Below are 16,568 nucleotides of genomic sequence, written 5' to 3'. Positions count from 1 at the left end.
GTGCCCCATCATTTACACCCATACTTTATTCAATCCTCACAACAACCCTGCTAATAGTTTAAAGACTGAGAAGCTGGGGTTCAGGTTGATTAGGGAGCTTCTGGAACATCACTGCCATTGAGTTGCTGATCTAGGATTGGAACTTGGCCCCTATGATACCAAATGATGCTGACTTTAGGCATTTTCTTGCCATTTGTGCCCATTGAGCTTTTGCAGCCTTCCTTCTTGGTTCGCATCAACTGTATCTATTGGCTGTGTATTCTTACAAGGTCAACAGGACTACCGTCTACACAGCAGATACCGGATGTACATATCAACATAAACAGTCTAAGAGCTGTATCTTCACAATGGGTGGAAGTTCCGCTCAGTTTTATACAGTCTCCCCATATGACAAGGGAGACACTTGTCCAATCCTAATATTCAGGACGATCAACCAAAGTGTGGAGTGGGTGATAGAAGATGACATTGTTAAAATCATCTCTTTCTCCAGTGACTTCTTATGTTCGTCTCAATTTTGAGGCTGACAGTTCACTAAGTTCATAAACATTTTCTTAAAAGAAAATGATTAAAAAAAATGTTGAGTTTTTTTCATAACCAGTTTTTTTCCTAATAAATAAAGAGCAGTAAAAACTGCATTTCTGTTTATGTTTCACTTTTTAAAAAGTGGTAATTTTCAAGTTCTGAAACTGAATAATTAACATATGTACCCACAGGGGTCCATGGGAGGCTTACTTAGAAAAATGGAGCCCTCTCAATAGCATCTCATATGTGGCGAAGAGGAAGCTGAGCCTTTATGATATTTTCTGAGTAGAGTTAGGGTAGATCAAGGGGGCCGGGAACAACAGCAGAGAGGTGAATTCTTGAGGGAGTTCAAAAAGGGGAAAGAGCTGTGTGTCTAACCCCTAGCAGTTCCCAACAGAAAAGAGAGAGCGAGAACACGAACAGGAGAAAGGAACAGAGGCGCTTGCAACAGGCAGCGCCCCTCAGGAGGGAACAGCATGGCTTCTCGAGGGGAGGAGGAGGGGAAGGGATGTCTGCATGCTGTTCTTTGATACTTCCACGAGTTCCTCTGAAGATTTATTACACTTATTGGGCCCTCCAGAACTATTTTCTTCTCAGTGTTTACAAATAAAAGACAAGGGTGAGAAGCAAAAATATAAGGAAGATCTCTGGACATTGGAGCACAAAATGCCAAGAGCTTGAATGCACGGAGTTTTCACAGCATCAGACATCCATGCCTCTACCATGCTGGGTGGCACTTAAGATAAGTGAAGAGTTTACATGTTCCCTTACAGCTGTGCTGCCCAGTATGGTAGCAATGTATGGCTATTCACATTTAAATTAACTCTTAAATTAATTAAGTTTAAACAAACTTTAAAATTCAGTTCCTAAGTCACGTTAGCCGAATGTCAGGTACTCAACAGTCACAGGAGGCTAGTGGCTGCTGCACTAGGCAGTGCAGATGGAAAAGATTTTCATCAATGAAGAAGGTTCTATTGGACAGCACTGGTCTAGAGGAGAAGGAAACCTTAGGTCAGAGTTTTCGTTATCTCAGAGGCTATGAACTTTCTGGAGAACAATCCGTTTTTACCCCTCTAAGTGTAGGGGGAGGGGATTGTTTCTTCCTTACACATAAATTTGAGGAACCAGTGGGAATTAGGTAACATGGAACTGCCGGAGTCAGAGGCCTGTGCTTGTCACCTGATGGGTCAGAGATCAGATGAACCAGATGTGTCTGAGCTGGCAAGGACTGGGATGGCCCCCTCTGCTCTGCCTTACCCCACGCATGCCTCATTGCTGAGTAGGAAACCCCAGTACCCACTTATGAAAAGCAGAATGGGCCCCCAAGACGTCCACTCACTAATCCCTGAAGCTTGTGAATGTGATGCCTTCCATGGCAAAAGGGACTCTGCAGACATAATTAATGTTGCAGACCTTAAAACAGAGAGATTAACCTGGATTATGCAGGTAAGCCTTTGGAAGCAGAGAACTTTCTCCTACTGGAGGCAGAAGACATAGGGCAGGAGGGGAAGTGAGATAGCTATGAGGCAGTGAGAAAGGCTCCCTTCACTGATGCTGGCGGGACAGGGGAGGGGGCCACGTGATGAGGAAAGAGGTGGCCTTTGCTGGGTGAGACTCCTTGCTGACAAGCGGTTAAAGAAAAGGAGGCTTGGCCAGGGACCACATGGGACTGAATTCTGCTGACCCACCACCTGAATGAGCCCGGAAAGAGATTTCCATCAGAGCCTCCAGATAAGGCTCGGCCCTGCTGATACTTGATTTCTGCCTTGGGAGAACCAGAGCAAAGAAACCAGCTGGGCCCACCGAGGCTCCAGCTCCAAGAACTCTGTGACAATACCACAGTGGTGTTTCACCAATACATCTGTGGTGATTTGTCAGGGCAGCCACAGAACACACAAATACCCTGTTTTATATTTTGGAGAGGCAGAAGAACTTCTTTAGCTCGCGTACCCTTCTAGAATCTGTTGTGGGAAACAGTGCAAGAAAGCCTAGTTCTCTCAGTCGTACGGCTTCCACAGTTGCTGCAGGAAGCTCGGTGCCACTTCAGAAGCATGGCTGGATTTTATTCCTTAATGAGCTGGACGGCAGAAGGAAGGTATTAGCTGCACCATAAGCATGTACTTTGGGGTGAGGAATCCAACACATCATCTGAAAGGATGAAAAACAATGGCTGTTGCCAGCTCCCAAGCCTGGCACGTACTGCCAATTAGTAAGAGAGAAGATGGATATTTTCTGTCTATCAGAAGGGAAACAAACAAAAAAAACCCCTTGTGCTCAGCAGATAACAAACAGCACAGGGTTTGCCCTTGGCCATCACCAGGGGTTATTAATAATAGCGAATTCTTTGCTACCACAAGAAAGATACGGACAAGAAATCTCACAATGGCACAGAATGACAGAAGGTAATTTCCTGGGGGCAGAGGGAGCTGTGTGGGATAGGGTACAGAGCTCACCAGCAGGGTCTGGATGGGTGGCCAGGAGGCCTGTCACCTCTAGCACTTCGACTGTTGCAAACTGGCCTTTATCCCAACGGTACATCATCCAGCAGCTGCACAGGGGAGGCCTGAGCTGATGTGTGTGGTCGGCCTGCTGCAAACCCTTTCCCCAGGACAGAAGTCAGGTTTCTACTCCATCACAGCTCTCCTGCTGCTAAGAAACCTAGGCTGGGAATAAATGACATCACTTCCCAGAAGAGATCTTCCCAACGAGGGCTGTAGTGAGAACAGAAAATCAGATACCTATTCATTTGAATATCAGGGTTTTAAAATTGATATTTCTCTCCTAAGATTTATTTTGGCAGCATACATTCTGAGCTGCAATTCTCAACAGCATTGATCAATTGACCTCACTGAGCGTGTTTTTTTTTTTCTTTTAAAGCTATAAAATAGAGATGATGGTACGTATCCTGACTACTTCCCAAGACTGTTTTTAAAAACCACACTGAGATGTGGTAACATACAAGAAAGCAAATTCTACATTGCCAAAGGCTGCCCAAGTGTTAATTACCACGGCTACCCCATCACAGCTCTGACTGTGGGGAAAGGAGGGTACATGAGGGCTCTGACAAGGTATGTTTCATCTGTTATCATATTTACACCACTGCTACTATTAGTAGCCAGGTCTGAGCCTCCGGGAAACTTGCCAGCCTTCCCTTGGTTAGCTTTCTCCGTGTCCTCCTGGTGGATGCCCGACCCATATCTTTGGACAGCCCTTGATTCCATCTTCCTTGAGGCTCCCACCAGAGCCTGGACCTCCTCTTTCCCCTCTGAAAAATCCAGTCTGCAGTTTTCTAGAACTGCTCCCTGGCAGGTAGCAAGGGGCTTAAGAGTGAGTAAACACCACACCTACATGATGCTTTCAGGACCTGAACCAGTGATTCATTCCTGTGAAGAGGAACGTCCCCAGCAATTTCTCTGAACTGCAACTGTGGGGCCTCCCAACAACACTACGTGCGGGTGTCCGAGATCGGGACAGAGACCCACTTGGATCTGAGCATCCATCCATCTGTTTCCAAGGCTGTCATAAAGAATTGCATGCCGGGTAGCGTCCAAGGAGCAGAGGACTGCAGCTTCAGCTCATACTGGAGTGAAGAGAACGGAATTTCAAAATGTCTGCTTTACAGCATGTCACCCCATTAAACCCAAGCCTAAAAAAGTGCATTGATGATGTACAGAGTAATTTCTTTGAAAATACTGCAAGAAGAAATCTCCAGGCACTAAATAAATTAAAACTGTTACTTTGAAGTAAATAGAATTATAACAAAAATGATCAACAATGAAAAAAAAAAAAAGTGGAAGTGGAAGAGGAATTAAAACTTCGGCTCAACTGCGCCTCCTAGTGCCAACAGCTGTTCTTACGTTCCTTTCACTTCTCTAAACTAGTATAGAAAGGGACAGTCCTTTCTTTGCAGCGTATTATTATTATCTTAGAAAATTTTAGATCGACTTGGAACAATAAGGCAGAGTAGAAAGACAGGACCTTTCGGTTTCCTGAGGAGGCACTGATTTAAATCTTAATGGAATGCAATCAGATAGGACAACAAGAAAAATAGGGACTTGGCAGCATGAATATAGAATGAAGTGTGTTATTATTTCTTTAAAAATTATTTTAAATACATTATGTTTTATGCACATGTACCACAACAACCGAGCAGGTCACCTTTAAAATACGTTCTGAAAATTGAGCATGGAATTCAAGAACCCTTTCAAGGAAAGTGCAAGAATGCGAAGTTAGAAAACTTTTAAATCTCCTGAATTTGGGTTTGTGACTGCTGGTACATTCAAATACATGCAGGTTAATGTTGTCTTCTCTATTCTTGCATTTCCATTGAAGGAGCTTCATGGCAATGTCTCTGTACTTTCTACACATTTTAAAGAAGCGATGCTTTCAATTCTTAGGAGAAATTTGGTCGGACTTACCTAACTAGAAGGATTATAAGCTGAAGCAGAGCACGTGGAAGGAGAAAGCAGGGCAAGGCTGGCCTCCACCTAGTCAAGTCTGTGGACATGTACTGCTTTATCTGCCACGAGTTGTGTTTTCCAAATCTGTCCTCTGTGGCTTTGTGGTTTATCCTTGATTCTCTTTTGGCTCCTTTCAACCCCACCCCCCCAAATTGTTCAGCTGTTAAAAAGTTCCAAAACAAGCAAATGTGTTCCTGGAATCCTACCCTAACCAGTGCTGGAGAGTGTATACTAAGGCTTGCTTCTCCAGCCAAAATAATAAAAGATCTTTTAAGTGGCTGAAATTCTTGGTTGATTGCATATACATGCCCATGTCAGACAACTATAAATAGAGAGATTTGGAAGAAAAATAGGGAGAGTCTTTATAACTCCAGTGAAATAAAATGGAATGTTTTTGAAGGCAGTGAGAAAACAGTACATGTATTTATAAAATTAAGATGTGTCTCCCTTTAATCCCAAATCTCCTTTAAGCAGGAAGAGTCCACACAAATCATGCATGTCCACATGAGGGAATAAAAGGGCTTTCTTTTCTTTATTAATAGTTATTTATTATTCTCAATCCTATAATTAAGACTTCTTCTTTATATTATCCTTTTGAGTTTAGATATCTGCAAGATCTTTTGATATTTTTCTCCCATCACTGCTTTGTTTCCCCAGAATACTAAAAAATCCTTCAAAGGATAAAATTATGCCCGTGGTTACTGGTATAAATGAAGTCAGGAGGGAATTGTATTGGTGTTACCAAGGGCAGACTTGGCCCCCCCCAATAAACTGGGTCACTTGTTATAGCTGTTCAAAGAGACTTGAGGATTCACTGCTCAAGAAATTCTGGCTCTTTTAGGTAGGTTAACACATCACCTAGCTTTAACAGAGGAGTTAATACAAACTTTTAAAAAGATAACCCTACTTAATTTGGAACAGTGACTTGCTTTTTATTAACCTACCCATCTTATATTAACCCATCTAAGTTGAATTCAAATTAGTCCTTGCAAATTAGTTCACTTTATTTTGAACCTATTACTGCTGTACAAGAGAATTTACCAACTGCTCCAGTTACACAATTGTGCTTGTAGACAAGCAAATTAGTTAGCAGTGATGGAGAAAGCCAGCACTTGCTTAATAGCCTTTAAATGCAGTTCTTCTGAACCTTGACCTCCCTCCAAAGTGACAGATGTTGAAATGTTGGTGGCTGCAAAGTCACAAGTCCATTTGGAGGAGGGATCAATAATATAATTAGGGTCTCTGAATTCTCGGTTTTCTCTAAATTTCATTGGGTTTTAATGGGTTAGAGGCTATGGCTCTAAGGATTCAGTATATAACACTGGGATGCCAGTAGTATTTTAAAAATATTTTTAGTGATTTTTTATTACTTCGTGTTTTCTGAGATAAATCCTTAAGGCAACAAAAAATAAGACTTATGGGAGCTTAAAAAGTAGCATGGTTCTGAACAGGTTATGTTTATAATTTAAAAATCTTACCTCAAGTTCAGCTTTTAATATTTTTGCTAAAATGCTTTAAAAGCAATCTAAGGGTAAGACCCAGTTTGTTAGTTGCTTTTGAATTAACCCTAGTTTTTTAAACAAAGATTTTATTTATTTTTTTGTCAGAGAGAGAGAGAGAGAGAGAGAGCACACAAGCAAGGGGAGAAGCAGGCTTTCCGCTGAGCAAGGAGCCTGATGTGGGACTCAATCCCAGGAGTTCCTAATTCTAATTTTTTTTAAAGCACATGTGATGTTATGGATTAAAAGAAAGACATTAACCACAGTTCTACCAGTTCATTAAGAATACTTTACATGAAAATGTAAAATTTCCTTTAGTATTTTAGACCTTGATTTTGGTAGAAAAATTATAAATCCTATGTTCATAGAAAATGCAAGTAATAAATATCCCTGAGGATACAGCTTAAGAAGACTATGTTATTATTTTGCAAAAAATCATATTCTGAAGAATTCTTATTCACCCTCTAAAGTCAAAGCGTATTTACTGACACTTGGCATCTTTTTAAAAAAATCTGGACATTGTGCATAATGCACACAGTTTTTAAAATTTCTAAAACATCAATACCAGAGGACTGTACATCCTGATTTTCATCAATGAAATTAACTACTCTTGTTGTAACATGATCAATACCTCTCGGAGCAAAGTAAGCATGGGGTCTTAGGTGGTCAGAACGAAGCAAGCTTATCAGAAGCAAGTCAGAATTCAAGCAACGCTTGAGTACTATTTCAATTTTGCTTTTCCTTTAGAAAGACATGAGGCAACCTCGATTCCCTGAGGCATCCCACCTGTCATGGTGGAATGGCTGGGTGAGAAAGGCCATTCATTCGTCGGGGCCCGCGTGCTTGAGAGCTTGCGGTGGTGGGTGGTACTGAATACAAGCTACAGATACGAATGGCTGGAGTGGGCCAGGTGTACACAAAGTGGGGTCATATCCATAAGAGGACAGTGGAAGAAATATCATTCACCATCATCTACACACACCCATTTCCCATTTTTTTTTGTTGACTACTCTAAATGGATAAGGACTGCCATTTATTTTCCTGGGCAATTTAGAGGTCACTCGAGCTCGGCCCCTCTGAAGGAAGGAAATGGTTGTTCTCCACAAATGCTCTGTGTAGATCTGCCAGATGTTCCTGTGACTTCAAAGGTGGGGTTAGAAATTCAACTGCTTTATAAAGAACTGTCTCATAAGATGGTTACCTGCTTGGACAAACCTTCTTGAGCAATCATGAGAGAATATGTTTGGTTATTTAATTAAGGTAGGAACTGTATACTATATGTGGTACCTGGTGTATGAAAGCACTTAATTAAATTGTTAGAGGGGGAGGGTGAAGGGAACAAGAGTGGAGGAACAGGCACAGAATGTTCCCAACAGAGGGCATGCCTCCCAGAGGAGACTCCAGACATTAAGTACTGATTCTTCAAACGGCCAAATGCAAAGCCTTGTGTTAGACGAAAATAGTTATCCCAGTGCTCTTCTAAGGATGAATTTAATCAAAATAAATAGCCAAATCTTCCAAATAAACTAAATAAGTTATTTCTTAGAATAACTAATAACTTTAACTGCAGAGTTTAAAGTACTCACTTCATGAGTTCCTCACAATAACTTGTCTACTGGATCTACTGACAACATTTTTATTATAAAAAGGTTTTTTCCTTCTTTTTTTATTTTTATAATTGATGGTGTCTAAAATGAAACATGTTGTAACAGTAAAAACTGAGGCAATAATACTAAATTCCCCACAGACAAAATTCTGTTATGACAAATTAATTTTTTTTAAATCAAACCAGTCCCAGTTACCTTTTTCCCAGCATCATGCTTGAAATATGATCTCCACAACTAATGAGAGTGACTCAATCACTCTGCTTTCCAACTTTCAATGATTTATTAACACGCTGGCTTGCAATAAAAGATCTCTGAATAACTTGAGAAACCCAGACCTTCAGATTTCATCAAATTTCGAAACCAATAAATAAAATTATTTCAATGAGATCAGATGAGAGAACAGAAATTAAATAAACAGATCACATATATTTCAAGTGATACACATACTTCGCTTTCCAACAAGGCTTAGGAGAACAACAGATAAACTGAAAAAATCTGAAAGATCAATTTTATCTAGCTCCAAGTTTGTCACTGGCATTATTTAGATTAGAATCAGTCATTACACTGCTCTTAGATGCTATTTTGTTATTGTGAAAACATTTCTTGGAATTCAGTTATGAGAAGATTAAGCATAATGAATTTTAGGATTTAGAATTCTCAAGCAATGCCACGTTGCTCTAAGAACCCAAACTCATATATAACAGCATCGGCTTAGGGTGAACATGGTGGCTGGTGCCCAGTTAGGGCTTACCGACTATTTAATGGTTAAATGAATGGATGCATGGATACTTGGATGAGCAAACGAAAAATGTCAAGACAAGCTTATTTGGAGAGTTTTAAGAATTGAGAGAGAGACTGAGAGAGAAAAGAAGAAGAGAGCGAGAACAAGCACAAACTGTATAAAGACTTACTTATTCCATGCTTGCCTAAGGTTTTTAGAGCTGTACGGGGTAAAGCGTTCTGAAATAAAAAAGAAAAATGATAAGCAACCTTTATTTCAAATGTATACATTACAAGTATGTTTAAAAAAAAAAAACAAAAAACCTCAACTTTTAAAAAGACCATGTTTGACTTAGCCATGGTTACGCTGGCCATGGTACACTTCACCTTTAAATCGGGCAGTTACAAAGAATAAAACAGGAAGATCATAATATTTTAAATAAGGAAGCATTGTTTTCTTTTGTTACGGTGATTTATTTCATAATCCGGTTTCCTAGTAATTATTTCTTAGAATAACTAAGTTTTGATCAGGTAGAAAAAAGAAACACAAATTCCAAACCTCCAAACTGTAAGTCTACTGAAGAACACTGACACATCGGTGAAGTGAGAGCTGCTGCCTTCACTATGAAGATATCTCTGATCCAATACAGTAACGGTGGCTCTCCTTTCTTACACTATTTAGTATTTACATTTTCTTTCTTACATTTACTTGATTTGGCTCAAAGCCAAACTACTAATGTCCTCTAATGTACCTTTATGTTTTTCATTAAGTCATCTTTATTATATTTTAAAAATTAAGATGTTGGTTTTACCAAGTTAAACAATAAAGCAGCACAGAACAGATGTTAATAATCTCCTCTCCTGCTCTCTATTTTTGACTCCTGAAGACACAGCAATTGTTAATGTCTAGGGTATGTCTCTTTCCACATATTTCTTTATGTTTACAATACAAACCCATCCATATATACATGTGTAGATACTATTTTAATTTTTAAAGACAGATTGTACAATGAACAGTCTGAAATCTTTTTAGTATACAGCAGTCCTTCAAAGCAAGAAATAGATTTAACAATTGTTTTAAGACTGTATAATATTCCATAGACTAGAAGTATCATAGTTATTTAGACTATTTCCTACTGATGACAATTGAGATCGTTTCCAGTTCCTTTTCCCTTAAAAACAATGCTTCAATAAATATCCTTGCACATCTATCTCTGTATACTAATGCCTTTGTTTCTATTGGACAGATTTTTCCATGTTGAACTGCTTGGTAAATGGTACACACATTTTACATTTTAATAGATGCTGACAGATTACTTTTCATTTTCCAGCAATGAAAAAATGATGTCTCTTTATAGTATGCATCCCTGGAATGCAAGGATGGTTTAACACATGCAAATCAATAAATGTGATACACCATATTAATAGACTGAAAAACAAAAATCACATGATTATCTTAATAGATGCAGAAAAAGCATTTGACAAAATTTAGCATCCATTCATGATAAAAACCCTTAAAAGACTGGGTATAGAAGGAACGCACCCAATGCAGAAAAGCATATACATGACAAGCCCACAGCTAATACCATACTCAATTATGAAAGGCAGAAGGCTTTTTCTCTAACATCAGGAACAAGACAAGGGTGCCCACTCTCAGCATTCTTTTTTTTTTTTTAAGATTTCATTTATTCATTTGACAGACAGAGATCACAAGTAGGCAGAAAGACAGGCAGAGAGGAAGGAAAGCAGGTTCCCTGCTGAGCAGACAGCCCGATGGGACCCGGGGTTCGATCCCAGGACCCTGAGATCATGACCTGAGTCGAAGGCAGAGGCCTTAACCCACTGAGCCACCCAGGCGCCCTGACTCTCTCAGCATTCTTATTCAACAACATGCTACTAAAAGTCTGAGCCTGAGCAATCAAGAAAAAAAAAAAAAAAGGAAGAAAGAAAGAAAAATAAATAAAAGGCATCTGAATTGGAAAGGAAGAGGTAAAACTGTCTGTTTGCAGATGACATGATTTTATATACAGAATATCTCCACCAAAATACTATTCGTGCCAAATTCAGCCCAGCTGCAGAATAAATAATCAATATATAAAAGTCAGTTGTGTTTCTCTATGTTAACACTGAATTATGTGAAAAAGAAATAAAGGAAAATTCCATTTATAAAGCACCAAAAATAATGAAATGCCTAGGAATAAATTTAACCAAGGAGATAAAAAAATCTGTACATTGAAAATTATTAAGACACTGATGAAAGAAATTGAAGACACAAATAAATGGAAAGGAATCCTGTGTTCATGGATTGGAAGAATTAATATAGTAAAATCTTCATACTACCCAACATCATCTATAGACCTAATACAATCATTATTGAGATTTCAATGGCATTTTTTTGTATTTATACAAACAAGAACAAAACAATCCTAAAATGTGTATGGAACCACAGAAGACCCTAAATGGCCAAAGCAATCTTGAGAAAGAAGAACAAAGCTAGGGGCATTACCTTTCCTGATTTCAAACTATCTTTCAAAAAGTTAGAGCAATCTGAACAGTCTGGTACTAGCATAAAAACAGACACACAGACTAACAGAACAAAAGTGAAAGCCCAGAATTAAACTCAGGCATGAACAGTCAACTAATGTTTGACAAGGAAGCCAAAATACTCAATGGAGGAAAAATAATCTCTTCCATACATGGTGGGAAAACAAACAAAAAAATGAAACTGGACTCCTATTTTAAACCAGGAAGAAAAATTAACTCCGAAAGGATTAAAGACTTAAATGTAAGACCTGAAAGCACAGACAAAAACAGAGGTAGAAAAAGCTTCTTGACACTGGTCTTGGCAAGACCATTTTTATGGATTTTATGGATACAACACCCAAAGCACAAGTAGTAAAAGCGAAAATAAACAAGTGAGACCACAACAAACTAAAAGCTTCTGCACAGCAAAAGAAACCATCAACAAAATGAAAAGGCAACCTATGGAATGGGAGAAAAATATTTGCAAACCACCTATCTGGTAAGGGGTTAATATCCAAAATATATAAAGAACTCACAAAACTCAATAGCAAAAAAATCAAATAATATAACTAAGAAGTGGGCAAAGGACCTGAACAGACATTTTCCCAAGGAAGATATTTAACTGGCCAACAAGTACATGAGAAGGCACTCAACATCACTAATTAGCAGATTAAAACCATCAAAACCACAATGAGATGTCACCTCACAGCTGTCAGAATGGCTAGTATCAAAAAGACAAGCTAACAAGTGCTGGCAAAAATGTGGAGAAAGGGGAATGTCTATACATTATTGCTGGGAATGTAAATTGGTACAGCCACTATGGAAAACAGTAGGAAGGTTTCTCAAAAAATTAAAAATACAACTATCATGTGATCCAACAATTCCATAGGAGGATATTTAATTTCTGATGGAAATTAAATCACTAACTTGAAGAGATTTCTGCAGCCTTATGTTCACCTCGACAATACTTACAATAGTCAAGATATGGGAACAACCAAAGTGTCCACTGATGGATGAAATGAATGAAAAAAATGTAGCGTATATATGTAAGGGACAGTATTCAGCCATAAAAAATAAGGAAATCCTGATATTTGCAACGATGTGGGCACTGTGCCCATTGAGGGCATTATGCTAAGTGAAATAAGTCAAAGAAAGATAAACACTGTATGATCTCACTTGTATGTGGAATCTAAAAAACCCTGAACTCAACAAAAGCAGAGAACAGATTAATGGTTGCCGGGGGTAGGGGATGGGGAGGTAGAGAAATGGATGAAAAGCAATCACAGGATATAAATTTCTAGTTATAAAATGGATCAATTCTGGGGAGGTAATGTAAAGCATAATGACTTTAGTTAACAATATTGCACTGTATATTTGAAAGCTGCTAAGAGAGTAGATCTTCAAAGTTCTCACCACAGACACACAAAAATTGTAATCACATGATGTGATGCATGTGTTAACTAAACTTACTGTGGTATCATTTTGTTATATATATATATATATATATAGATGTATAAAATCACTCTGTTGTGCACCTTACACTTATACACTGTTATGTGTCTATTCTATCTCAATAAAGGTGGGCAAAAAAAAGTGTTCTAGCAAAATAAAACAAGGAGATATAATGTAGACAGACCAGTATGAGAGGAACACTTTAGATTAAGTGATGAGGGAAGGTGAGTTTCAAACAAAACGGTCAGTCAACAAAATAAAGTTCCCACTGGAAATCTGGTTGGAGTGTCATTAAAATATCTACTTATCTGAAAAGAATGATGTAAAATCTTTGTACATAACCTTTTGGTGTGTCTTTCCATTCAGAAAGGTTTTGTGTGTATGTCCTCCAATAAAATTAAATGGCATCTTGTTCATATTAATCTTGATTCCTTTAAAAAATTTCATACTTAAAGGCTTAAGTATTGCTTAATATTGGTTGGTGTCTCTTTTCAGTGTTGTCTGCTTTTAAGGACAAGCTTTTAAAGGAGAGAATCTAAATGACTGGTATTGCTTGTGTTATAGTATATTTCCTGTGGAAGAATACCATTAGATAAGAAGAACAAAAAGAAATTTAAGAACCTGCTCAACTTTCCACTTCTAAACACAGTCTTTATCCAAACAGAATGACTGGAAATACTGTGCAATGATTCATTGATTCAACTACTATTTATTGAGCAACTACTATGTGCCAGGGGCCCTTCCTGGTGGCTGAGGCTACACAGAAGGGAATCACACAGAAACCCTTCATGCAGGCAGGGGGCTCATATTCCAGTAGGACGTGCAAGGCTGGAGTGAGCCTGAAGGACAGGGTGGCTGGAGCAGACAGAAAGCCCGGGAGAGAGAAGTGGAGGCTGAGACAGAGAAGGGGCACAGGGCAGAAGACGGGCTCATATGGAGTCCCTGTGGCCTGTAACTCACCTTCCACACATTTTGCCTTCTGTTTCGAGAACACACTATCAGGAGCAAGGACAGAACTGGAAGATCAAGAAAAGTTTTTTACAACTGTATGAGGGGGAGACGATATACTCTGGGCCCTAGAAACAGTGACTGCAGTGAGAAGGGGTCAGTCCGTCCGCAGCTTGTTAAAAGGCAGAGCAACAGATTTACTGATGGATTGGATATAGGCTATGACAGGAAGGTAGGCATTAAGATGAGGAATAGAGGGTTTACAGATCTCTAATTTCCAAGTTCCCAAGATTGAGAATTTCATACTCAACTCAGCTGTCATGCCAAGAATACATGAATCTTTCCAGGATGATTCAGAAAGTACTGGAGGTTTTCATGGAGCTTCAGAGTCACCATTCAAGCTGGGATAATTGTTAAAATATTTAAGAACCTGCCAGGCATGGACTCTGACCAATCAGCGCAGAAACTAGTCATTATGCTCTCATGGCAGGCATTTGCAGAAGATCAGGCCTGATTCCAAATAGCCATTGTTCTAAAGCTATGGGTCAAAGTGCTCACCAACAATTATGAATTAAAAGTCTCATAAGAACATGTAATATCTGAGTTTACTCTCTACTAGACTGCATTATAAAGTCACAACGTAATTCAGCCAGTTGGTGTAGAGTAGAAACTTAAAGGCATATTCTAGGTTTGAGGATTCACTGACAAAGAAAGGAGAAATGGGGAGAACAGTTCTTTTTATAAAGGTCTTTAAAAAACTTATTATCTGCAGTCTGGTATTTAAAAAGCAAGATATATTTTAAAAATTAATTACATCAAGTGTTCTTGTAAAGCAAATTTGATCTCCTTAACTTTGTACTCCCCACAAAGCAATTTTAATAATTTGCTATGATTTCAGGAGGAACAAGAATTCCATTACAGATAAAATTAATACAATCTTGAATTTACAAGTAAATTATTATTCTTGGCAATTAACGGCTGCACATAAATATAAGTTCTAAGAATTGCCTCTATTTAGAGTTTGACAGGATATGCTAATAGAATTTTTTCCCCCAGAAATACAATATGTCCAATTTAGCTGTGCATAAAAGCCCAAACTGAAACGTGCCATAGGAAAGTTAGAAAAAATAAGGAAGAATGAGGTTTCCCTTTGTTTGCCTTCCATCACTACTCATGTAAACTCTGAATTCTTTTAGCAAATGTGACCTAAGCACCTGCCGGGGTGCCAGGAGCTGCACTGGACACGGAGAAGTGGGTAAAAGTCCCAGTTATAGTTCAGTGGCACCGAAATGTAAATACAGAATTACAAATACAGGATGAAGAGTGCTGTCAGTGTGGATACGGACACCGTCCCTTGGGAGCCTGGAGGCAGAGCCACTAAGTGCATCTGTTTCTTTTCCAAATGAAGACAGGATAAACTCAAATATCTGAAGCCAGCCCCAGTAAAACACAGGCACTGCTCTCTTGTATCCAGCATCCTTCAGATCTTAACCGCCAGGTACACAATTTCAAATGGAGGAGGCTCTACCATTTTGGGGGGGGGGGGGCAGCAACATGCATTACATTTATAACTCTATGAAAAAATTATATTTTAAAAGCGATTTCCACTACGAATAAAAGTGATGTTCCATTAGAACAAACACAATATAATTTAGCATGTAAGTTTGAAAAACAAAAAGGTGCTGGAATCCAGGGCTCTGAACCAGTAACCGTTATCTTTAATAAAATATTCAAGGGCCTATGAGTGACTTTATCAGATTATTCAAGTTATTTGCATATGAGTATTTTACACTGTTATGCTTTAGTTAAGTTTACTCTGTCAGTGACTACTTTAATGTCAGCTTTCTCTTTCCAATTATGTTTAAACTAGAAGTTTAGAATGTTGTGATGTAAAGAACTGGTGAAACTCTGAGCATAACTGATGCGTGCAATTAATTTAAACCTGCAGGCTGATTTTCACCTTCTCTTCTTGCAGGGACATTGTAGAGGACGATCACACGCAGCGGGAGGCCAGGGAGGAGGGCCGGCCCAGAAGAAATCACTCACTCTGCCACGGGAGGGGGGTGGGAGGACAGAGAACTGGAAAGGTTTCCCCTCAAACTGCCCTGCTTGTGTGCTGCGGGTCGTTGAAATACGGCAGGAAAACAAGCGGAGAACAATGGTACACATTCTAGTGACTCAGCTTAAAAAACCTGTAACCGCAGTGGCTTCGGGCATTAGGAAAGCAGACTGGAACCCACAGGAAGAGAAAACCTAAACTGGAATGTACTCATTCGCTTATAGGTAAGACCTGGATCCATCAGGAAAATAACTTTAATTTGTATTCCTCTCATTTCCTTCTCACCAAATTTTTATTTTTTTGGCTTCTATCTTACGGGACACTGCTGTGTTTCTAACTTCAATAACAGGAAACCATATGAGTAAACAGTTACATCAATCAACAAATTAGAAACCCCAAATATGTTCGAAGGATTTGAGAGGTAAAATCAGGATTTGTAAGCTATTGCTTTTCTTTCTTTTTTGGGAGGGGTGGCAACAGAGATGAGATCTTACAAGTCTAAGACTTTAGCATATCTCTTGTAAACAGATTTAATATCATCCAACATAAGTAATATCACCAAACAAGTGTTTCATAAGTCAATAAATCAATATAAAAATGAGCATGTCCAAAACGCCACAGGAAATGTTAGATGTGCTTGATAATTAACTCCTCTCAACAATATATTCAAATGTTCACAATTAAAAATTTTTAGAATTGTTTTATATTTTAACAAATACATTTACTCTTTCTTACTGAGCTTGTAAGAAAAGTAGTAAGAATTTTAGCAAAGAGCCGT

The 16,568-nt window shown here is 38.7% G+C and overlaps 1 protein-coding gene across 2 annotated transcripts in view; it reads right to left on the bottom strand.

Moving 5' to 3' along the window:
- Window positions 1-16,568, bottom strand: part of LOC111147311 (cyclin dependent kinase 14) — a 584,276-nt gene that overhangs the window by 128,773 nt on the left and 438,935 nt on the right. For both annotated transcript variants that reach the window (XM_022503295.1, XM_022503296.1), the window contains one exon: window positions 9,000-9,048. In XM_022503295.1, coding sequence (XP_022359003.1) covers window positions 9,000-9,048 — 49 coding nt within the window. The remainder of the gene's footprint in view (window positions 1-8,999; window positions 9,049-16,568) is intronic.

The sequence above is a fragment of the Enhydra lutris genome, unplaced genomic scaffold (assembly GCF_002288905.1).
Source record: "Enhydra lutris kenyoni isolate GAN:26980312 unplaced genomic scaffold, ASM228890v2 scaffoldscaffold16, whole genome shotgun sequence".
In the NCBI taxonomy this organism is placed as follows: Eukaryota; Metazoa; Chordata; class Mammalia; order Carnivora; family Mustelidae; genus Enhydra; species Enhydra lutris.
The sequence above is the reverse complement of the archived record's forward strand: the minus strand, read 5'-3'. Positions and strand labels throughout refer to the sequence as shown.